General features: G+C 38.1%; 2 protein-coding genes across 13 annotated transcripts in view; both read left to right on the top strand.

Moving 5' to 3' along the window:
- The first annotated feature begins 17 nt into the window (after positions 1-17).
- On the top strand, positions 18-6,213 carry LOC107263704 (dynamin-like 120 kDa protein, mitochondrial). Of its 4 annotated transcripts, XM_015731195.2 has the most exons (18): positions 101-343; positions 790-1,033; positions 1,133-1,268; positions 1,345-1,476; positions 1,841-1,885; positions 2,395-2,481; positions 2,569-2,726; positions 2,806-2,969; positions 3,042-3,306; positions 3,392-3,583; positions 3,656-3,840; positions 3,911-4,072; positions 4,157-4,344; positions 4,409-4,623; positions 4,702-4,959; positions 5,044-5,244; positions 5,327-5,531; positions 5,625-6,213. In XM_015731195.2, exons 1-18 carry the CDS (start codon positions 315-317, stop codon positions 5,687-5,689), a joined length of 2,931 nt encoding a protein of 976 aa, XP_015586681.1. In that variant the 5' UTR covers positions 101-314; the 3' UTR covers positions 5,690-6,213. The 4 variants fall into 4 exon arrangements, with proteins under 4 accessions (XP_015586683.1, XP_015586681.1, XP_024936725.1 ...); XM_025080957.1 differs by lacking the exon at positions 1,345-1,476; XM_015731196.2 differs by lacking the exon at positions 1,841-1,885 and having other exon boundaries at positions 102-343.
- Positions 6,214-7,824: 1,611 nt separating this feature from the next.
- Positions 7,825-25,344, top strand: part of LOC107263741 (probable cationic amino acid transporter) — a 28,961-nt gene continuing 11,441 nt past the window's right edge. The window contains exons 1-7 of one of the 9 annotated variants that reach the window (XM_025080985.1): positions 7,825-7,922; positions 8,485-8,562; positions 18,628-18,816; positions 18,889-19,238; positions 20,381-20,534; positions 21,622-21,775; positions 22,889-23,119. In XM_025080985.1, coding sequence (XP_024936753.1) covers positions 19,213-19,238; positions 20,381-20,534; positions 21,622-21,775; positions 22,889-23,119 — 565 coding nt within the window. In that variant the 5' untranslated portion in view covers positions 7,825-7,922; positions 8,485-8,562; positions 18,628-18,816; positions 18,889-19,212. Of the gene's footprint in view, positions 8,563-11,385; positions 12,202-12,385; positions 12,521-18,624; positions 18,817-18,888; positions 19,239-19,356; positions 19,377-20,380; positions 20,535-21,621; positions 21,776-22,888; positions 23,120-25,344 lie in introns of those variants that run through there. The other 8 variants (XM_025080984.1, XM_025080983.1, XM_025080982.1 and 5 more) reach the window with 8 other exon arrangements.

The raw sequence follows: 25,344 nt of genomic DNA, 5'->3' as shown, positions 1-25,344 counted from the left end.
TCAGGTCTACCAAGATAATCTTCACGAAATTACTGAATTTTCCCATGAATTTGTAGACTGGAAGCTAGGAGTTTATTTTGGCATTGGCTGATGCACTGATATGCGGCTTATTTTGTAGCAGACTGTCTATAGGTATTCATGCTCTTCAACTTCAGAACCATTCGGAGTGATGGAATGATATTTCGAGTTTTGAAGTGCGCTCGGGTTTTAGAAGCGTTTTACAACAGTGATTTGATATATCTGATGTATACTAAGCTAATGAATTTTAATTGTTACATTTCATAGACTGCCATTAGTGTACGATTGTACGAAACATGAAGCAAATCTTGTGTGGAAAGTTCGGGTAAGGTGATCCGGCATTTGCACTATTTAAAACAATTGTAATAAAGTTTGTGTTTTATTAGCTCTTTTTATTTGCAAGACCTTTGGCATAACATGTTTAAATATTTATATTTATTATTTATAATTATTTGCCACAGTTTTGAGATCATCACTATTGCCAGGTTATACCAATAGCAATGGTAGTACTCTTGTCTTACTCTCTTTTAGTTCCCACTCAAGTGTTATAACACTTTGAATATCTTTGTAGAAATCCATGGGATACTTTCAATTTATCTTTTAATTTATTTGGGAGTTTGAGAATTTTAAATACATATTTTTAAATAGGATGATATCGTACTATATATATATCATATATATTCCAATATAGAATGTTATGAAACAGCTCATTACCAATGAGAAAAAGTATGTTTTCATATTGTGAATGTAATTTCTTTCTGTTTCATTTAGGTATAGCATCCTGCTTATATCAAAAACATCAAACTGTCCAGTCACCCTGATCAATTCACGTAATGTGATGTCTGGAAGATTTGCTAAATTATATAGACCTATTTTAGCGTCACCACAGCCTCGTCACTTTATTAATTCTAGTCGGAGCTATGGCATGGTAGTTGCCAGAGTTCTAAGGGGTGTACTAAAAATCCGTTATCTATTACTGGGTGGAGCAGTCGGTGGTGGTGTAACTCTACAAAAGGTAATTGTTTATTTCTGCATTTATTATACATTGTCAATGGTTTTATTGGATTGTATAGTTTTATTTTTATATATTCGTAATGACTTATTACTCTCATAGAAATATGAACAATGGAAGGATGGTCTACCAGATATGTCATGGTTGGATGAATTAATACCAAATGAACAGCAATGGCAAGACTTTCGTGGTGCCATGATGACTTTCAAGAATACTTTATCAAACAAAATCGAAATTGGTAAGCTCTTATATTATATTGGTTTTAAATAAACATTAGTAAATGTGAGCTATGGAACATGGCGCAATGTAAACAGATCCCCGTATAAAGGAACTTGGAGAGGCAAAATATCGAGAATACAAGATATGGTTTGACCAAAGATTAGATGATGCCATTAAAGCAGCAGATAACCGTAAGGGTGACCAGCTAACAGACACCTCTCCAACGCGTGAGTTTATGGAAAATTCTAGGATCTTGGATTCCTGGTCACCTTATTCCACAGCATCCTGTTTCGATTCCTTCCATATTAATATTTCTTTGACATTTTTAACTGTCTCCTGCCTGGGTGAAAACTGATTGTTTTGCCAACAAAACGGGTTAAACTTAAATTTTGAATAATGAAAATTACAGCCAGTTTCCTTTGCAACTTGCCCTGATTTCCTGAGAAATACTTCCTACCATCATATAACATATCATGATTGCACCTTTTCTTATGTTATGCTTTTTTCAATCATTGTATGTACTATGGAAATGCTTTGTATGCTGCTTTTTTAATACTATCATTAATATATGATTTGGTCTGTTCTGTTCAGGTATATTTGAAGCGATCACAGCCATAGCAAACCAAGTTTACTCAGGTGTGTAGATATTAAAAATTTAATCTAGATTTATTCGTCTGTCCATTCAGCATTTTCACGGTTATTTCTTGAAAACTACACATCTATAGTGAGACTTAAATCAAATTATTGATTATATAATAGTAGTAAAACTTGGATTCTTGGCATTCTGTGTACACATATATAACAATGTTTTGCGCAATTTAAAAGTTGAGATTTTATATAACTCCAGTTAATATGATGAATTGAACGGATGAATTGAACTGAATTATAAAAAAATATATATGTATTTAATACTGAATGGGACAGACCTTGCAATTTCATGTGTTTTAAAAAATTGGAATGCGTTTTGCACTTTCAATATAAGTCTTTATATTTATCTCTTATTGCGATTTAACAAAATTATATTGCATATACACGAGTTAATACAAAGCATTCCAATCTGTAACCATTTTCATACTGATTCTTTATTACAATAATAAAATACTGAAAAACTCAAGGGTATTAACAGTGTTTACATCTTTTATTAGAGGCCAAGGGTGAACTGTCGAAGAATTCAGTAGCTTTTGCACGACCCTTAAATAATGAGAATATCGAGGAGGAACGCAGAAAAGCCCGTACGTAAATCCTAAAAAGAAAAACATTAATAAATGAAAGCTACAGGGATCATAAACTGAGATAACTCCTTCGACTCTACCACACAGAATCATCACAACAGAGATTGGATGCAATGCAGGAGGAAGTGATGCAAATGCAACTAAAATATCAACGAGAGCTGGAACGTTTGGAGAGGGAGAACAAAGAATTACGGAAACAAATGTTACTCCGTGGGAATCAAAAGCTCAACAATCGAAAAATCAAAGTAATTAAACTAATACATTTTTTTAGTACTAGTGTTCAGTACAATTTTTAAATTGTTTCTAGCACTCTTCTCATTTCAGAAATCACTTATTGACATGTACAGTGACGTTCTGGATGAGCTGAATGATTATGACAGTGCTTACTCCACTGCTGACCATTTACCAAGAGTGGTAGTAGTTGGTGATCAAAGTTCTGGAAAAACTTCAGTACTTGAAATGATTGCCCAAGCTAGAATATTTCCTAGGTACAGTATTTTTTAAGTGTGCCTTATCATTCATAAGATACATATTTCTCTAAGGTATTGTTATATTCTTAGGGGTGGAGGAGAAATGATGACACGTGCTCCTGTCAAAGTGACATTGAGCGAAGGTCCTTATCACATAGCACAGTTCAAGGACAGTACGAGAGAGTTTGATCTCACAAAGGAATCTGAACTAGCTGATCTGAGAAGGGAGGTCGAGTTGAGGATGAAAAACAGTGTGAAGAATGGGAAGACAGTCAGTCAGGATGTCATTTCGATGACAGTAAAAGGACCTGGTCTTCCGCGTATGGTTCTGGTGGATCTTCCTGGTATAATTAGTGTAAGAAAATATACATTAATTAAAATTCTTAAGAATCTTAAATATTTTATTAATTCTCAATTTCCATTTTTTTTTTTTGTAACAGACAGTCACTGTTGACATGGCTGAAGATACACGTGAAGCAATTCGCCACATGACGCAACAATATATGAGCAACCCAAATGCTATTATTTTGTGTATTCAAGATGGATCTGTGGATGCTGAGAGGAGCAATGTTACAGATCTTGTAGCGCAGATGGATCCAACTGGTAAACGTACGATATTCGTACTCACGAAGGTAGGCTGGATAAATATGCGTATAAGGAAGCTTATCTGCTTACAATTTTTGGAAATTAATCTTTCATTTTAGGTGGATATGGCTGAGGAAAATTTAGCCAATCCAGACAGATTACGTAAAATATTGTCAGGAAAACTATTCCCGATGAAGGCCTTAGGTTATTTTGCTGTAGTCACTGGTCGCGGTCGACAGGACGATAGTATACATTCTATCAAGGATTATGAGGAAAAATTCTTTAGGAATTCGAAATTATTTAAGTATGTTGAAGTATCCATTTGAATCTACATAATTAAGGGGTGTTAATGAATGTCACTTTATTTTTTTTAGAGATGGTTTGGCTATGTCGGGCCAAGTAACTACTAAAAATTTGAGTTTAGCAGTGGCTGAATGTTTTTGGAAAATGGTTAGGGAGACTGTCGAACAACAGGCAGATGCTTTCAAGGCAACTAGGTTTAATCTAGAAACCGAATGGAAGAATAACTTTCCAAGGTTTGAAGGAACACAATATAATTGTTTTACTTTTTATTTGAAATAAGTCATAAAACAGTTGATGGATCATTCTATGTAAATTAGGTTACGCGAATTAGACAGAGATGAGCTTTTTGAAAAAGCACGTGGGGAGATTTTGGATGAGATAGTTAATCTCTCCCAAGTGTCAGCGAGACACTGGGATGAAGTCCTGATGGCACGACTATGGGACAAAGTCAATACTCACGTTTTCGAAAATATCTATTTACCTGCTGCCCAAAGTGGAGACACGGGTTTGTATTATAGATTCAACATTTGTAATGCATTAAAAATATATATAATTTTACACTTATTTAGGAACATTCAACACTACCGTGGATATTAAACTAAAACAATGGGCTGAGCAGCAGTTACCATTAAAAAGTGTAGAAACTGGATGGGAAAGCTTGCAGCACGAATTCCAACAATTCATAAATCGTGCTAAGCTGAACACTGATCACGATGATATCTTTGACAACTTGAAAACTGCTGTAGTCAACGAAGCCATGAAGCGACACTCTTGGGAAGAGAAGGTATTGAAAGATTAAACGATTTGTACAAGGACTGCATTTTAATAAACAAAATTAAAAGAATGCATCCCATAACCTTAGGCTTCGGAGATGCTACGTGTTATCCAATTGAATACTTTGGAGGATCGTAGTGTCAATGATAAAAGAGACTGGGATCAGGCAGTGCAGTTTTTAGAAACTTCAGTAAAGGATAAACTCCAGAGTACCGAGCAAATAATTCGTGATATGCTTGGACCTGGACGTATGGAACGTTGGCTCTATTGGCATTATCAGACAGAGGAACAGAAAAAACGAGTAGCAGTTAAAAATGAGCTTGACAAAATATTATATAGTGACAAAGTAAAGTAAAATATTATCTATCATCTTTCTATGATATCTGTCTATCTTTAATGTAATCTGAAAATATTTTTTCTACCATTACAGAAACACACACCAACGTTAACACAGGATGAATTAACGACAGTTAGGAAAAACCTACAACGCAATGGATACGACGTAGATAATGAAGTTATTAAGGAAGTTTGGCATCCGGTTTATAGAAGATTCTTCTTGCAACAGAGTTTGGCCAGAGCTTATGACTGCAGAAAGGGTTACTTTCTCTATCACACGGGTCTCGATACCGAGGTATACCTGAAGCTAAAAAAATGATTGTTAAATCAAACAAATGAATTATACTACTATTATCATTCTTCTCTATATATTACAGATGGATTGCAGTGACGTTGTACTATTTTGGAGAATTCAACAGGTTATAAAAGTTACAGCTAATGCATTAAGACAGCAAATCATGAATCGCGAAGCGCGCAGGCTTGACAAAGAGATCAAGGAGGTCCTAGAGGATTACAGTCAGAACAACGAAATAAAAGCGAAATTATTAACTGGAAGACGAGTTACTTTAGCGGAAGAATTAAGTAAGTAACCATTAATTCATCAAACATTATATATTAGCCAGATATAATATAGTATTAATTAATTTTTAAACCCATCCATTATTCCTTCCTCAGAACGAGTTAGGCAGATTCAAGAAAAGCTAGAAGAATTCATTCAGGCATTGAACAAAGAAAAGTGAAATGAAGGAACCACAAACGAGTACGGACAAACCGAAGTTGCATCTTGTATAAAATGTCTATGAAGTCAATCCGGGTGGTTGGCTATTCTATGCCTGCTTAGGAACCATTGATATTAGCACTTAAGTCATCATACTAAGCATGTTCTTCGGTCGGGATTTGAATTCTTCAAATACCGTTATATCGAACCGTTCAGCATTTTTTTAATTTTGGAAGCCTGCAAAGCCCGACTTAGACCATACAAAGATGACGCAAAGTGCTTTGCCGATATTGTATCGATAGGTATGAATCTTAGTTGTGAACGTAGTGCGTGTTCATGAGAACAGTTGGTCATTAACAGGGAAAAATTGCACTTCGATCGTATAAATCGAGTAAACAGATGCCAACCCCGGACGTACCATTGTACATTACAGCATGTAGAAAACCTTGAAATGTTGAAAAAAAAACCTTAATTGGCGTCCGATGTGTATAAGCGTTGTTATAAGAATCCAATTAAAATAAATATAAAAAAGTCCTCCTTATCATACATGCCAATTTCACCGTTGATTGAAAATTAAGAACAACAACAATAACAATATCTTTCCTGACAATACGTTATACACAGACGAGAATCAACTAGCAATATAGCTGTTCTGCTTTCTGACGGTTTAGGTCCAGTCACACCTATCTTTAATATAAGTTAAATATATACTTAACAAGCATGGCATAAAAAAGAATTTTTTAAAGTCTTCGAGCGACAAGGAAAATGCAAAAGATAAGTTAAACGGGAAAGTTCTACCTCTAGTCAAGATTCACTACAACGAAAGACCCAATTCATAAATTGGGTCATGAATTCATAAATGCCTTTGCGAGCACTGCCAGGACATCCCGGGGACGATATTTGACGCTGCAACCTCCGTTTTTTCTCACCGAGCAAGCTCAGTGGGTTAGACGTGAAGTACCTCGTCCGTCGCCGGTGGCGGAACCCGTCAGTCATTGATCTCCGCGCAAAATGTTTCCGACAGAGGGTGCCTAGCAGGTGCTCAATAGCATCCGCACCTACCCCAAGTGAAGTCGACCCAAGATCACAAGCACAAGCAGAACTTTACCCAGAGCCAACAGACTACATAACAAGACTACAGAAAACATAAGGAGCATTTAAGGAGCAGATTTTTAGACATTACAAACATACATTAAAATTTTTATTCTCTGACGCTAACTTCCCGACGGTACGCCTTGTTTATACATATGTATATCTTTTATCGAATTGTAGAACCACTACTGCCGACAAAAGTGATTTCGTTCTTATCGATATAGTTTCCATAAAAGCTTCTACTACCGGATTTGCAACAAACAGAACAAAAATTCACAAAATATCAAAACGCCCTAGGAAATGCTAACAATAAATGCCCCCCATTCCAAAGATTCACAAAAAACAATATGTAGGTAATACATTTACATCCAATAATACATATATATCCAATATTTTACCACACGTTCCGCTCCATGCTATGACCGAATTTGAAATTTAATATCCATCGCGAGCTGCAAAAAAACAGTTTCTCTTCACTGTTTTTTCCATTTCCCATCAACCCTTAGTAATAATGTAAGTCCAAGCATCCCTTCGCAGCGTGTTCGCTATATATATACATTCCCATACAATGAAGGTGGGCAATGTGATCGTTGCAGCGCCGGCGTATGGTATGTCTCTGACGTAACGTTTGCGTTACGTCAGAGAGTCACTCACTAGTGGATGAGAGAGAGAAAGAGAGAGAGAGAGAGAGAGAGAGAGAGAGAGAGCACTGATGTGAGAGGGTAAGCGACAAAGGGTGATGGGGATGGTATTACTGGTCACCCAGCGTAAGCGGAGGGGTTGTCTGGGGTAGTATTCCTTGCGTGAGATGCGAGTGGGGATGCACGGCGTGGGCGCCAGGGAATAGCAGTGGGGGTGGCACGTCAATAGGAGAGTCCTCGAAGGTTGTTGGTGGGGGGGTAGGTAAGCTCGATAGGGGTGGTGGTAACGTCGAGGCCATAGAGAATGTGCAGGAAGCCAGAGTGAGAGGGGGGAGGGGGGGTGACTCTCACCGGGAAGCCAAGGTAGGGGTTTGGGTAGGGCAGAGTAGGGTAGCCTAGGGGTGGAAAGCTCGGATAAGAAGGAAGGGACTGTGGAGCCACGGCGCACCGCCACTGTGTCGCACTAAAATGTGACTCGAGGCACCGAGCGTACCGAGCCCGAAATTCCATTAGTTTAGGAAAGTACGTACACCTTGGATCTCCCGCGGTCGAGAGGAGCGAAAAGAAAATAATAATAATAATAATCGGGGATAGCCTTGAGAAAAAAAAATCTCTACCGCGCGAGCCCTTACGTGCACCGAAGTATACATATCATTTTACTCTAGTTGAAGAAGAGGGAGAGACAGGGAGAGAGAGAGAGAGATAGACGGAGATATAGCCGAAAGAATACGTAAGCGAGAGAAAGAGAGAGAGAGAGTGTGTGTGTATCTGAATGAAAGAAGAACGAGAAAGAGAGGAATATTAGATGTAATAGTGTGTGAGAGAGAGAGAGAGAGAGAGAGAGAGAGAGAACAAGAAAAAAAGTAAATAGGAGAAACAAAGACAACAGTGAGATTATCTAGTAGATGGGGAATGAGAGAGAGAGAAAGAGATTGAGGAACTAGAATACCTCCTTGATAAATTTTCTTAATGTACTCGAATGCTACTACTTGTCATTACGGATGGAAAATACTCGCGTGTAACCGATGACTGAGTGACGTCATACGAAGTGGCTGACAGCTGGTTTTTTTTTAAATATAAATAGTGATCCTTGTGACGGCGTGACGTGAAGGAGAGCGGGGAAACGCGAGAACAAAGGAGTAAGAGAGTAGGAGATACCGAGGTAAGTCTTGTTGGATTATTTTCGATTTTATCTTTATTCATGCACGAGTTTATCACTGGCCATCTTGACACGTTCGCACGCTACTTAGGTATACCTTTCCTTGCGTATTCTTATCTCTTTTCTTGTCACTCTGATTACCTATTGTCATTGTCACATTGGTAACAGACATTGTTTCTAATATTAATACGTACGTGTTGCATCGTTCGACATTTTTTATTTACATTTCTTGTACATTCTAATAAATATAGTCTACGTTTCCTTTTAGCATAGACTGTACTTGTTTCGTTAAAAATATTTGATGGTAACTTGTGTTACTTGTCTAGCCCTTCGTAGATCGTAAAGAGGTTATATGTCACTTACCAGCAGTTCGATTACCGTTAGTGCATATCTCGTGTCACAATTGACAGTTCTTCTTTTTAATCCATTTACGAGGAAATTATGCAAATTCGTCATGTCCTTTATTTAGGTCGAATACATTTTTCATTAGATTTGTCTGTTCGATATAAAATTTTCACTATTAGTCTGATACGTTTTTGACTTGTGCATTTCTTTTTCTTCTTCTTTCGCACTGATTCTGACTCTCGTATTTCGTGCCATGGCTAACCTAAAGTTGTAGGTTATCCAAATCGAAATTCTCAGTGAATTCGTGGCAGGTTCAGCGGGCATCGATCCGTCCGCCTCTCTTTTCGCAATGAATTTTCGCTTGCGCGTCATCTCCTTTGCCTACCTAGAGACAATTATGTATGCACGTAAAATATTCTAGGTTACCATAAGCGCCAACGTACGAAAATAACATGGATAGAAATTAAATCGTCTATAGGCCTGTTTGATACTTGTTGAGCCGGCAGTTATCGAGAACGTTGAGTTTTTCTAACGATTCTTTCTATTTGAATGATATTGTGTGTGCATACATATATTTACAGGTGTGGTTATTATTGTTATAACGTGAGGACAGGGGTTGTCAGCTGAAATCGATTGTGGCTGCAGCTATTATAGGCAGGTTTCGCCTGACAGGAATTTTGTGACTGCAAAATCTATTGATTTGTTTGGGTCAATTATTTTGAAAGTAAATCAAAATCGAAATTTTTCACGGTTTTAGGTATATATTCAGAAAAATTGTCATACGTTAAACTTTTCTTTTAGTATTTAGCACTCATCTAATTTTCATTGAGACTATCAGTAACGGTTACACTTTAGTATCGTTTGAGAGGAAAAAAAATAATCGCACTAAGAGAAAGTTAGAAACGTCCGCTTAATCCGTTTAGATCGATCGAGTGGCGCTCGTTAATTCAATTCCATTTTCATGGCCGTGTGCGACAACCCTCCTCGCATGTTACATTCTCAACGATGTGAGGTTGACGTTTGTACGAGTTTTTGTCCCTTTTTTTTGTCAAGGCAAGTAACTTCATATATGTCTAGCGGAACGTTGAGAAAAATTGAGTGGAGTTTTGAAAAAAAAAAGTGAAAATAAGTTCAAAAATAAATATAATGACGCTCGTGAAATATATTTGTATCAAGTTGCAAAAAATTTGCTGTTTCGAAATGTGGACAAATATGTTTTTCAGCAAAGTTGGAGTAATGTGGCCGATATTAAATTTTTATCGTTTCTTTATCATAGAGGGGTTGTTGTATAGCCTTTCCTTAGCTCTTTTACTCACTTACAGCCAACTTTGTATACCATTCCCTATAGAGATCAGTTATGTTTATGTCCAATCCTGGGGGTTTAAATATTATAACGATTTGGAAACTTAACACGGTTAGGCTGTAGCTCCAATATTTCGTAATATTGCTAAAACCACCCCTTGTACATGTATATGATATGCTAATGAATTCCTAGGAATTATTAGACCCTCTATACATGGGGAGACTGGAGCCTGGAGACGGTGTCTCTGTCGTCCTTGGTACTTCCAGTTGAGTCACGTGTTTCGGAACTTGTTTAACTAGAAAGCGAAAGTTGTCGTTTTAGGAGGAATTTTCCCTTGGAGACTTTATACGTCTTAGATGGTAATTTTGGTTAGTCGTAAATTATTTAAAATATTAAGATTGGATATGAAATATGAGATTTTAGGGGGTTTTTGAAATTATACGTCATTTCTCATATTTTTAACTTTAGCTGGAAAACGTTTGGAAATTTGTTCTGGTTATCTTTTTTATCTCGAGTCTAACTATTGCTATACTCTTGATGTTCATTCAATTTCGTCGTCTCTTATTATTTCACGGTAAAGATAAACTTGGTGGAAATTATAGTGTATGTCCACGGGAATATGGTCCAGTGCAAGTCGATGGGAAATGAAAACTGCAGGAGTAGTAGGTAGGAGAGTTGGTTCGATAGTTTGAGAAAAAGAGAGGGTCGTAGAACCCGTTGTGTCACTGCTTTTGTTTCTTGAGTCCTGAAACTGAACTGAAGAACGTTAACCTGAATCCCGTGAATTGCGAACGATTTTCTTCTAGATCTCCCCTTTAGGGTACTTTTAATAATTTTTTTCTTTTTCTTTTTCTCGAACAAGTCGATGCCCATGCGGTGCTCTGTTGAAGGACATAGTCGATGAACGTTTGGTTGATGAAAAGAAATTATCAAAATTTTGAAAAAACTAATTGTTAGAGTTGCGATACCTGCTATTACGTGAGAATAAAAAAAATGGGATATTTTAGGTGTACATAAAAAATTTACGTGAAACCTCTTTTATTTTCGAAAATTCGGAACACGTTTTTCCAAAATATTGGTAACTGTTTTAAATGTGTAATACAATTCAGATCACGAGAGTGGTCCTGGAATTTAGATGTTACAAAAAAAACTTTTTTTCACAGTATCGCACATCCAATTCCTCGGCATTAAACCAATATTGCACAGCAAGTTTAACCTGGCTATTTGAAAAAAGCTTGACTATGAATCAGCCGGTTACGCTTGCATTGGAAGCAATCGTTAAAAGGGAGAGGAAGAGAGGGAGGAGAATTTAAAAAAAAAGATAAAACAGCATATAAAAAATAAACTAACCTGAGCACACTCCTCGTTGAATTTTCCGTGATTCACAGAGTGCGATAATCTTCAGGAAACATGCGAAGTTCCTCACGTTCAGTAAACATTAGAAACGAGCCATTTTGCTTAAGGGCGATACAATTTCCAAGATTTAAGTAAATAACGTGACTGTCTACTAAGCAAATTTAAAAAATTGTCTATTCCTTCTATGAAAAATATTCCTATCACGGGAAAGCAAAGTTGACCTAACCTAACCTACAAAAATCCATTTGACATGCATATGCATGTAACGACGCTGGATATAAAAGCACGGTGGAACAGGGAGCTTAAAATCGTAAAATACTTTGAAACTTACTCGGCGTTGAAAATGCCGCTTTATTAAAGCAGGTTCATCGAAGTGACTCTAGAGTGTCAACAGCCGTGGCTGGCGATGTATGTATGTACGCGCTATTAGCAAATGGCGGTCGGAAAGGAGTTTCGGCTGTGAATATTCGTGCTGTAGCTGGCAGGAGTCGACGTTACAGACTAATGGCGAACGTAAAAATGACCGAGGCACAAAAGGAAAAAGCGCGATACAGGACTGAGAAGAGAAATATAATAAAGAACAAAGATAAAAGGAAAGCCAGTAACAGAGATACGAAGACAATTATACACAGCCAAAAGTGAGTAGGTACACGTAATGGATTGAGTACACGTCCAAAAACATCTCTTATTTCCCTTTCATATATACTTCCTTTCTTTTTAAAGCTAAAAGCCTCTAAGGTGTATCCAACGATTACTCCATTCTTTAGCAGTCTTTGCAATCCTTACCTTTATCGTCCGTTGCGATTGGCTATCCGTTACAGAAGGAAAACCAAGCCCTCGGGTACTACCGTAGGATATACAGCAGTGGATACCTAACCTCACTCTGTGAAGCCAGCGATGAACGCGTCAAACCTTATCTTGGAAAAGTCAGAGATGGGTGATATTCACGGAAAATGAGTATGTAACGAATACAATTTACATACTTATCAGGTATTGAAAAATGTTCTGCATTCGTGTCTCTCATTTTTATATAACAGTCCCACGTGTTACTTCTCTGCCTGAATAAACTCTCGCCAATTCACTAGGGACGTCGCTCACTATTATATTCTTACTTGGCTGTGTTGGCTTATAGGTTAGGTTGACTTCCACGAATAAATATTCAAACAGATTGCTAACGACCTGGCTAGCCGCGTAATCCCTGCGTACCAGGCTACGTTACGGATTATATAAATTACGACGCGACAAAAATTATCCCGTACCATTAACGAGAAACTATTTCGATTTTGATCTTCCTTATCAATATCAGATAAACATTGAGTGTGCCTGGAGAATATAAAATTACGTATTAATACCGGCTATATATGTACATGTTAATGCATGAATAAAGGGCTTTTTCTGTAAATATCTAGATATATTGTGTTGCTATCTATTTCGTCTAATGCCGAAATTACAATTGTTATTTGAATATATGCGTTGGATATGAGTACGTATGTACTACGCTATTTTGATTCTTGAGTATCATCCTGCTTTTCCGTGATGATTTTCATGAATCCTGTTTTTCACGATTTATTCACTATGCTTTTTGTGTAATTATTAAAAAAGAAATATGGGAAACATAAAATACCTTTAAGCTATTTTCATTCCTACGGTGAATCCCCCTTGTCGCCGTAGATAGGATCTTTGATGTTTAGTTCGTGGAAGAGTGAAAAATTCTTTTAGAAATAACGTCAACGATCTTTTTTTTTTCGCGTGGTATACATGAATATCTTTTTCAGAGGCAACATAGGGATTAATTTTTTTAACCTATCGTAACAGGATACGCGTTCTCTGTTATTTATTGCGAGAAAATAATTTATTGTTATTCTGATCGTTATGAATATCATACGAAAAGCCTAATGATGATTTACTTGTATGAATTTTTATATATTTTCTTGCTTCCTATTTCTATTTTTTCTGCATAAAGATCTGATAAAAACGAGGCTTCCGCTTCGTCGTTAGGACTTTCTTATTTTTTGTTTTTATTCTGGTTTTTTTTTTCTTTCGTCTTATCTAGCGTTCAAACATTGTCTGACGTTGGTTCGTAGAACTTTTACGATTACTCCATGTCGTCACAGGCTTTGTAATACGTGATAGGAACATAAAGTAACTATACGGATGACGTCATTGGAGAAACAATTTATCTTGCGGAAGAACGAGTAAAACTCTTCGTACGATCTTCAGCAGAAAGCAAAAACTCCAAAAAAACTAAAGAATATCTAATTGTCCGATAAATATTTTCGGAGCACATTTCTTCTGGACACCCGTTACATCGATTCGGTCTGCATACACGGAGCCACTGAGAATGAAATTTAATTGTGGAACATTGCAAACTAATCGTTAAGCCATTACTGTATATATGAGCGTACAGTACAGTAATACATATATTTTTATTTGTATTAATGCACATAGGCTGCACAAAGTCGCAAATCCGTTGCATTTGACTCGACGTGAGATTACTGCCAAGTGAACCGTTAATAAAGTTGTCTTACGTAATAAATTTCACGGTGATCAATTTGCAGAAACTTTTCGCAATTTCGTGCTCCAGGATACATATAGATATACCAACCTCCGTCAAGTGACGAATCGACGCGTCGTTGCCGGATGCTGTATACCCATTCCGCACCAAGCAGCCGAAGCCAATGAATTAGCACTTCCTCATCTCAAGATAAGGGAAATGCACCATTATCACGAGTAAATTAAACGAGACGAGTGTGTCTGGTCTGATACAAATTTTCCAATTTCCTGTGAACGGAGGAGTACGCGATCGAGTGTCAGCAGCCGGTTTCGTCCTTCCTTTTCAATAATTTTCTTACCGCGACTGAGCGACTAATGAGACAATTATACCGGTTCCCTATATACTTACACGTAAAAATTATAGAGAGCCGATGACGTCAGAGTATCACGAATCTGCAGTTAGACGTCATTTTTCATTCTTTTTCAATCTTTTCACGATGACGTAACGGCGCGTATGAGGAAAACTCGGAGTAAAGTAAAAGCAAAATTGTTGGTCTTTCTTCTGATCAAAAGACGCCGAGCGCCATCGTAGTAACTTCTGTGAGAGCGTAGGTCCCTTTATGCCAGCACCAAAGAGAACGGGAAGACATTTCTTATGCCGGTGCTCACCATTAAATTGGCTACGACAAGGCTTGGAAGCTTTACTCATTGCGCTGTTATTAATAGATAGGGCCCCTGTAGGCGTCCTTAGTAAAGGGACTGGATGTTTTTTGTTTTCCTTTTTAGAAAATCTTGCAGACTTTTTTTTTATGGCTATCACAGACGTCTGGTAAAGAAGTGGCTGCTAAAACGATCCTGCGGCCTCGTGAAAACTTCTCTCGAATTACGGTTGAGCTAGGTGAAAGCCAAAGGCCGCCTTTTTGTTCTTCCTTCTCGCGCACTCGTCTCAGCCTAGGTTGGGTGCCATACTGGTTGAGGTTAAGTAGGAGGCTATAGATTGCAGCTGGCTGGACGCCAGGTGCCAGGCCTGAATATTATCTATCTTCTCGCCTGAATACATTCAGGCCTGCTGTTACGGAGTTGCTTATTACAAAGGAGAAACGCGGCCAAACTGCTTCTACACTGTTATGATATTTGAATTTGAATTTTTTTTCTCGCCAATATCGCTACGATTTTCCATTACTCATTGTTTGCTTACGTTCTCTTGTATCTCATGCTAGACTGTGACTCATGCTATTCTCACAGACTATAACCGTGTTTAATTATTTCTAACGGTTTTCAGATTCGAATTCAGAGATCTGATTGGCTCAGCACGTATAGGCCTCCGATTGGCCCGTCTAGACCAATCAGATTAATCGATTTCACCTCGTTCTGATTTAAACGTTGCCAGAAATAATTTACCGCGAGAGCGAGCAATTTCAATCCCTATAAATTGTTCGAGACTCCCAACTGAGTGATTTTCCAATAATTTTTCATCGTACCGTTTCAAAACGATAAGGGCGTGTTCGTCATACTCCCGTGCGTGACTGATTGATGATTTTAATTCACTAAGGACTAACTCGCGTTTCTAGTGACATGCGGCATTCGACGACTCAGTCCAGTAGGGTTCTTTGATAAATGATTGAAGAGATTCTGGGTACGGTAGCAGCTCAAAATGGAGGACAAGGAATCGTGACGCTCAATTAATTCTCACTAGATTCTATTTAAAGGCGAATTTCTCGACTACCTGACCTAAGCTAACCTACAAAAATATATTTATCAAACAAGCAAACATATAACCTTCCCGACAAGCACGTACCTAAAATAACCTCAAAATTGCATACAAAAAAAAAGGTTCACCAATAGAGCCAAGAAGTGCTCGAGACTCTCGGCGAATACTTGATTATTTCTACCCAGGTCAAGGAAGTGTCCGAGGAGAAGACGGAAATGTTTTTTTTTCCGCCGAGTATCTAGGTCACCAGGACGTAACGTAATGGTCGTACTCGTGTCTTGGTTGATTTCTAACCAGGCAAGACTGAACAAACGGCTCAAGAAAAGTGGAAGTGAAGTAATGGATGGCGCGACTGAGAGTCAAGGGAAGACAAAAGATGGCAGAGGAGCATAGCTGTAATAAAGGGTGGTACGGTGGTAGGTAAATAAAAAGAAAATGAACTAGAAGAGGGTCTAACTGATTGTTCGCGTGCTCTTTACCTATCTGTCTGAAGCGTTACGGAACATCGAGATCAAATGCCAATGGCGTCGAGTAGGGTGAGTGAAGGTATTCCTTTGTCTTCACATGAAAAATCAGCGATTGTACGCTGCTTGTCAAAAGAGTCACTGATTGGCTGCTTTCGGCATTGGTGCGGATATATGTATATATTTTCTAGTTTGTATATATATATATATATACACCCAGGCACACACCAAGCGAAACATAAAACAGCCGTCGGTTGTTGTGAAGCCGAAAGCTTTTTTAATTAACATTCAATTTTATCCTATCATTCTTTTTGAGTCCGTCAACAGTTTCCATGTTACGCCTCTCCCTTAAAAGCTCCTTCTGACTTCAAATTCAAAATTTTCGCCCATCCTAAAGTTCTTTTGAATTTTGGGACGTATGTCTCGTTATGAACATTAAGTAAAGCTTCGGTTAAATGTACATGCACGGAATTAAGGCTTATGACAAGTAGTCTTGCTCAATGTCACTGCAGGTAGCGAGAGGAGACGTAATTCTTAGAAATAGTTACCCTACAGCCCCAACTGAGGGTTTATAACGGGGTTGGACTTATTCACCCTCAATACAGCCATTCCCCACATATCCTTTTGAAATTGGCTTTTTGACAGCCCTTTCAAATCCTCTCGCCTGTTATACCTACCATAATCATCCCTTAGTACTGGTATCCCTCGGGAATATGCGTAGGAGTTCGTTCGATATCCGCTAAACCACAAATGTGGCAGCACCGTCGTATCGTGAATATGAATTTCTACGTCTATGTAGAATAATTCCTCGTTCTCCCAGGAGGGCCAGGTGTACCACTCTTAAGATAGGTAACACTCTATAAGAGAATATTTGAGGTGAAATAGTTGTGGTTATCATTATTATTATTAAAGGTCACCATTAACGAGCTCTGAATATTTTTTCTTATTTTTTAAAAATTTCTCTCATAAAACTTTTACTACTACCTTCGCACTTCATGGTGTATATAGGTATATCTGTACGAATGACTTTCTATTGAGTATGTATATCTCTTCTCTGGATATGACAGGACCAGATCGAGAGCCATCTTTTCAAGTACTGAATGGCATTATTAGCCGCGGGTCGCTTCGCGGTTATCGATCCGTTTGCGAAAACGCTAATTCTGTTTTGGAATAATGTTACCAGAATGACTGCCACGAAAAAATGACACTGGAATTTCGTGGCTTTTGCTATAGGATCGTGATAAGCGAGTACGTCGGTACGAGGTCACGGAATCCTTTGACAGGTCATCCGAGTGTTGAATTCCTCTGTACTTGACGTACGTACCAGAAGATTCGGATAAAATGGGACAAAAGCGGTGTTAGTGATTTTTATATATTTTTTTTTTTGTAATTCCCCCAAAAAATGTGTCATTTGCCAGTGTTTTGGATTTAATGTAAAAATTCGAGAAAGACGAACTTTTGCCCGCGGAAGTACCGATACGAAGGATATTGTATGAGGACAAAGAAATGTGGCGACTATTTTTGTTAGATCAAAGAGCAAAGTTGCCTCGGAGTGCTCCGGTAAATAATACAATGGAGAAATACATATGCAAGAGAGGATCGAGACGAGCAGACGTAGGTTCGCGAGGAAGAAATGCAAATGAAACGGAACGGAGCAAAAAGAAGACAGGAAGTCGAGATACTCTTATAAAGTTAAGTAGAAATCTTAAGCTAGTGATACGTTTGAGTGTAAATCGGTCGGGTGGGCTGGGAAAAGAAGAGAAAAACGAAAACGTTACCATGCTCGCGAGAATAGGCGTAGGGTCTATGTAAATATTACATATAGAGCAATGGCGTGAATAAAATTTCCATAAAATCCAAGAACATTTTGCTGAAGAAGCTTTTGTCACGCGAATTACGATATTATTAAGCTGCGCGAGTAAGTTTTACTATAAATTTATACTCGATGCGATTTCTCACCAGTTATTGTTTGATTTGTCTTTGATTCCCATTTCCATCGCTAGAGGGGAGCAGTTGAATAATTATTAACGACAATGATATTTCGTTACTTGGCAACTACAAACTATGCATACACTTTCGTAACTCCATGTATATATATTTTTCTTTTTCTCATAGAACTCATTCATAGGAATGGCTTTTATCCTTTATGTGATTCGTAACACGTTCTGGTATCAACCCTCTACTGTATGCGCCAGAGTATAAGCAACTGGTCTATTATTAGACAACCCTCGCAGTCGGTACCATTGTGTCACAATGATCCCTGCAGATTTGGGCATCTCCTTTCCCCTTTGACACGCGATCGACTACCACCGTTTACATGATATTTTCACCAGAACCAATCCCAACCTTGGATACCATACGTATACAACTGCTACCATTGATACAATTTTCAGAAGATCCTGCCTCAACAACCTCGTGCTTCCGGCACTTCGTCCTTCTGAAATATTATTGGTATCCTGGGAAAACGTTGACTCCAGGCTGAAATAGCGTGGCTGTAGAGGTCGATAAGGAAGAAAAAGATTTTATCGGTGTTTTTCTTTTTTCCTTTTGTTCACCACCTAATGCGCTCCTCTTATACCATTTAGGTGAGGGATACAGATCAGCATTTTTTTCCTCTTCTTTGATCTCTTGGCTCTCATTCATTCTATGCGTTTCAGGTAATCTTGGCTGGCGCGACGTTTTTTCCCCCAAAAATATGAGAGAAATCAGGAACGATGTACAGCCAGAAATTTATCGGAATTGGATAATAAATCAGAACATTTGTTTAGCTTGTAGTTAAAAGGTCAGGTGGATGTGGAGGGGAAGTGAAAAGGCATTGTGGATGGAGGTTTACTAATTTATTTTTTATTTCAAGAAAATGACGAGAGGAGTTGGTGGGGGATTAAAGGGGTACAGATAAAGCTGAGTGCATATGGATATAACTGTATCAATGAATTTTTTAAGCAGGTCAAACGAGTGAACTTTGAACCCTGCAGCGTCGTATGGAAAATGGAAAGATTTTAATCAGGTCAGGCTAGTGCTTTCTAGATACAACTATTAGCGACGTAACGATAACTTTTTTTTGCAATCTCTAATTAACATGTTGTGTCTGAACCCTTGGATGGTGGATGGTGGTAGGGGAGAGGGATTGAACGGATCATACCAGGTGAATGTGGGGTGACTGCTAGGGGAGGTAAAAGGGCTTTCGCTAAGCTTCGTCGAGCTTTTAAGCTTGAAATGTTTGTCTTTGGCTCATGTGCACGTCGACTATTTTCCTCCATTGTCTGCTTTATTGTCGAAATTTCTAACAAAGCCAAACCGCAGTTGTCGACAAGCCAAGTTTCTGCAGATGCGGGGAAATATTGGGAAAGATTCCGCCATTATACGGAGTTAATGAGTGTAGTTTATACTTACCTAGTGGGAGTAAGTTTGATGTATGCATTTTTGGACAAGATTTTTTGCTGGTATTATTATTATTATATGGCTATTGGGGTGGTAAATAATTTTGAAATTATTTATGTGCACGGTTCTGGAGTGTCAACGTAGATATTACTAGAGGGTGTTTTGTACAATATATTATGATTTTAACCTTTGTATACGAATTAAACACGCATCCCTTAACCGGAGTAACCAGCATGCAATAATTAATAATACTTCGCTGAACCGTCTGCACGATATGGGAAATTAATTGGTCCTCATTTGAAGTCTGCTAATCAATGAGAAATAATGACGACCATGGTTTTCCTATTTTTGATAAGTGTAAGTTTTGTAGCCAATTTTTTTGTAGGTTTGCAGTCATATGTGATTTTTGTTGGTGATATTTGACATTTTTGAAAAATTTCTTTCTTTCGTCATTTCTCTCTCATTATGCCATATTTTGGAGTCATCGTGATTCGATCTACGACGATTTATACTTTTTTGACCTTCTGACCCCTCAGCAATATTATCGACTATCTTTTTATATATGATGAATTGTCGCGAATCTATCTGAAGGATAAGAATTTTTTTTAGTATTATAAATGTGCTTATCATTGTTATATTGGCGTGAATGATAACACAGAGCTTTTTAAACAGTTTCTTATGCATTGAGATAATTACTGTTTAATAATGATTATGCTAAAAAGGCACTGTTGGTCCTGTCATTCTTTTGTTTTTTCTTCTTTGTTACAGCACGATGAAGCTGGACGTGATGATGGACAAAGAGAAGGGGCTGGAATTGTTTGGAAAATTAATACGCACGAAAAATATTGACGGTCTCCAAGGAGACCAAAGCAAAACTGGTCCAGAACCAGTTCACCCGACAGACTCCAAGCAAAAATTACAGGTCTTATTAATAAAAAATTAATATACTCTCAAGCAGTCCAATCGGATCTAATTAATGATAGTACAGTCTCTAATAAAATTATTGAATAATTATTCTATAATTTTATTTCATCGACCAGCAGATACGTACAGCTTGTCATGGGTATCAATTAATATTGTTAAATCGGACTAATTAGAATGGACAGCTGATTGGGTATTGACCGTAACACATTGATGGCAGAAAATCGTATATACATATATATATATATATATTGTATATATATAAGTTATAAAATATAGAAATTTATTCGACGTAAATATAAAATCGAGAAACCGGAAAAATTAATCTCGCAGTTGCGGTCTAGGGGGTGGTTTCGGATTTTCCTCGAGTTTTTCTTGAAAATTACGTCACGTCAGTGTCGGAAAAATAACGAAATGAAAAATAAAAAAAGTGTCGCACGTGTCACAGTTTCGCGAACTTTAACGCTTTCACTCGGAATTGGCCGACCTGTTTCCCACATTTTTCCTCTTTTCCTTCTTCTTCGTCTTTTCACTGAAGTTTCGAACTGTCGGAGAGATCGAGCTTCTCCATTGACGATGGAAACTACGAACTTTACTAATATCCGATCTCGCCTACTTTGGCAAACGGTACAATTCAATTGTCTTATTTTTCCTATAGTTATACATATAAACTTGTACATAGTATATATTAAATATGTACATACATATATGTATGTAGAGAGATACGAAATCACTCCTAAAGATACGGTATTATATAATCAGAGTTAGATACTGTATATAGTGACATCTATTATTTCGCGAAACTTGAAATTTTCTAGATTGGGGTTGCCAGTCAGAAATTATTTTTCAAAATTGTTTTTTTTTTTCAAAAAAATTTCTTCACTGTGAGACTAATAAATAGACTGCTAATTGTGACAATGGCTAATTGTGAGAAGATTGACGATAAAATCTGAAGAACGCAGGAAAAAAAATTTTGAACAGAATTCTAGAAGTAACCTGAACTTAAAATAAAAGTAACAAAAATCTCCTCGACTTATTTTCGAATGTTATACCAATATTAAATATTGAGGAAATAATCGACTTTACAGAAGTGCCTGACGACTCTGGACCTGACGTCTCTTGGGGTTGGATCTTGCGTTGGTACAGGGATGTACTTGGTGGCGGGTATGGTAGCACGTAGTGTGGCGGGTCCTGGCGTCGTCATCTCGTTCATTATCGCGGCTATCGCTTCCATTTTCTCTGGTTAGTGAAAAAAAAAAAATTTTTTAATCTGATAATGTTGAATTTCCCGCCTAAAGGGTTCCTCGACCATCAACGTTGATTGGTCGTTTGATCCGCCATTACGTCTTCGGTCCGATTAATATATTTTATTAATCCAATCTGATCTTATATTTATATCAGTTGCTACTTTTTTTCTTTCTTTCTTTCACAGCCCCCCTCACCATCCCGATACTCCCTTAGCCAATCCACAAACTTTAAACACGCCGCCAACCCCGTCCAAAGGGAGTGCTTCGGTAGTCCCATCTCTTTTTTTACGACGGCATCGAGATCAGCTTGAGAGGCGCCAGCATCTTCTTTATGTTTATGGAATGCCCTTCTCTCTTCCACTCCGCCCCTGGTCTCTCTTACTTCCTGAAATTCTCTCATGCTCTCACTCAGATATTCCCTAAAGGGAGGTATACCGACAAGGCCTCGAATCCAGAGTATCCGTATACAGTTCTGTATCTGTACAGTATTCACTAACTCACTCTTATGCATCCCCTTTACATTCCACCCTTGCCCATCTGCTTTCTATCAAAGACTTGTCTTTTTTTTTTAATTTCACTGGAATTCGCAAGAGAAATACGTTAAAGACTTAAAATTTTCTCACAGACACACTAACCCTTAGATATTTCAATTTTGGACCGTAAACGCCTAAAATTAAAAACACGATCTTCCCTTAAAGATATAGCAAAATAATATACAAGTTTGAAAAATGTAAAAAATAATATTACCGACGTCACCAACAGATCCACGCAAGACAGTTTCTGGATAAATAGTAGAAATGTAAAAAAGAAGAAACTTTCCTTAGGCAATTTATATTGCCTTTATATTACCCCTCTTTTCAACCCCTCTCATCGTCAACGATCAATTATCCAATCCAGGCCTTGTCAGCAAGATAATATCTATCCCTGATTAATCGTTTATTACACCGTGTTAAGTTCACGACCGTGCAAAGAGTGAGGGGGCAATAGGGAAGGAGGGAGAGTGTACTCTCAAGGTATAATAATTAAATTATAAAAAAAGAAGAAATTGAAGAAAGTGACGACATCCTTTTAGCACCGATTTATCATTCCTCCTTTCTTTCTATTTCAGGGGCGTGTTATGCCGAATTTGGTGTCAGAGTGCCTCACACGACCGGCAGTGCATACATGTACAGTTACGTGACAGTAGGCGAATTAATAGCATTCATTATTGGATGGAACATGGTGCTGGAGTACCTTATAGGTACGAGTGCGTGTGCCTGCGCCCTGAGCGCCTGTCTGGATGCTTTGGCGAATGGTGCCGTTTCCGGTGCGATAGCCAGCAGCGTCGGTACAATTTTCGGTAAGTTGCTCCGTCGGTATCTAACAGAACTTTTTATGTTAATGGTAATGGTATATGTAATGGTAGATATATGTATATACGGGATGTACGGAGTGCATATCTTTTATTAATGAGACATCAGTTGAACAACTGAGCCTTTATTTTGACTGGATTTTTTTATCAGAATTCTTATGGTCGGTTGCGATATATTGTTATATGAAAATATAATATATTACAGTACGGTATAAATTTTAAAAAATATTTGTTTTCGCGTGCGTTCCCGTGAATAGGGCGGTTGGGTTTTTTCCCCGATTGTCCACCTGCCTCAGGGCAGGCACTGGCGAGGAGTTATTTTTTTTTTTAATATGCTGACAAATCTGTCCTTTTTTTACTCTTGTGTCATTTTGCGATTCGTTGAATATTTTTATACAGGATATAGGGGCTGAGGATGTTTCGTACGCTTAGGTCGTGAGTGGTCCTTCTTTTGGTTTGATAATGCATTTCTAGAATTTACTTGATTCCAGACTGCCTTGCGTTTGGGATATAGCTATGAGGTCATACCTTTTTTTTTTTAGAAAGTTTGTTAGACAAAAATAGAGATTAAGATAAAAAAAAAGTTGATTTCCTACGAAGCTTGCAAGGAATCTCATAAAAGGATCCACCAAATTCAAAGAACGCGATTTGAATTTACGATGTGTATCTTTAGTCTTTTGCGAAAAGCTTCACCACCATAATTCGTGTGATATATATACATATATATATTTGAAATCGAGTTTCGTATCTCTCATGAAAATATATATATATATTTCATGCTCCCAGAAACGCGTGTCTCGCATCAGCAAGAATACGAATGTCAGAAATAGGAAGTTGCGGCAAAGTCAAAAGAAAAATCTGAAAAAAGAAAGGAAGAACCGGCAATATCCATTAAAGAAACATATAGCTACAAGAAATTGACAAGGGTCATCCTGTTGGTTCAATCTCATCGTGTACTATGAATCCTTTATGAACCGCTGTCAGTAAGTACTTGCCTTTTGCGGACAACGAGTTGAACTCAAGCGTGTGCTGAACAGGAAACTAAAAGCGGGGACGCGAATCATTGTTAGGGCGATTGGAGCGTGTTGACGGCCATGTTGAATCAAAAATTATGAAACAGGAAAAATGCCCTGTATTAACGCATTATCTCGAACTCGAATACACGCAGATCCGTGTGAATTCCACAATCACTGAAATGACACTTTCGTAAGGAACGATTATTAAATAAAGCAATGAGACGCACGTAATATTTTGGCACGAGCATCTTTAGCGTCGAAAAATTGCAGGCGTCTGATTTCGTAAATATTACGCATAAAAGTATCGCGCGAGTAACAATGCAGCTTGTGAAAAGTCAGACTGCCTTCGCATGAGAATATATTGTTACGTTCATATAAATTGTAATATTCAATTTCGAGGTTAGAAAGTACTACCCAGGTCCGGTATGCCTATATACCAGCTACTACGTCAATCGCCATTGTGTACTCCAGTTAATATTGTCGCCTTTGATCGCCAACCCAGTCGCTGCCTTGTGTGTCCTGCGTGAAACGTTCGGTGTGTCGTGAAGTTTGTTTAGGTTATGTTATAGGAACGTTTCGTATAAGCAATTCATATAGACAAAAGAACACAAGCAACGAGGACTTTTGAGATTTGACGTTCTGGTGAAAAGAATTAAAATTATTTAACCATGCACAAGCTCCGTTCTCTCTCTCCGGAGAGGTCGGATTCTGACAGTTGTTTACTGCGCGGTCGTCGGTTGGCTGGTCGTTGGCTCTACCGGAAAATTGCACGGAGTCCAGGAGAATGTGCTCGAATAAGGTACACGTAGATTGTTCGTATGATTGTAGGGACGTGGAAGGTTGGTACTGTATCCGCTACCGAGGGTAGGTTGAGAAGGGTAGAGCCAGGTGGATTGAGGTTAGGTTAGGTTAGGCGGTACGTGCTGGGTGCGGATTGTAGAATGAGAGGCAAGGGGGACGCTTGCGCGGATGAGTCTAGCTCTGGCACCTGTGGACCTCATCGATCCGATCTGGTTGCGAACCAAGCATACTCTGACACTTTAACCTGCCTACCTGCAACAGCTTTTACAAGCCGAGACTGCGACGACCTGGACACGTAATTTCTGTCTATGTGAGCTACATTGCATTTCGATCACTTAAACGATGCTTGTTAATTTTTTGCCTTTTTTTGCCTTTTTTTTTTTTTTTTTTTTTTTT

Source organism: Cephus cinctus, unplaced genomic scaffold (assembly GCF_000341935.2).
Source record: "Cephus cinctus unplaced genomic scaffold, Ccin1 Ccin1_scaffold0160, whole genome shotgun sequence".
In the NCBI taxonomy this organism is placed as follows: domain Eukaryota; kingdom Metazoa; phylum Arthropoda; class Insecta; order Hymenoptera; family Cephidae; genus Cephus; species Cephus cinctus.
Note: the sequence above shows the minus strand (reverse complement) of the source record. Positions and strands in the feature narration are given on the sequence as shown.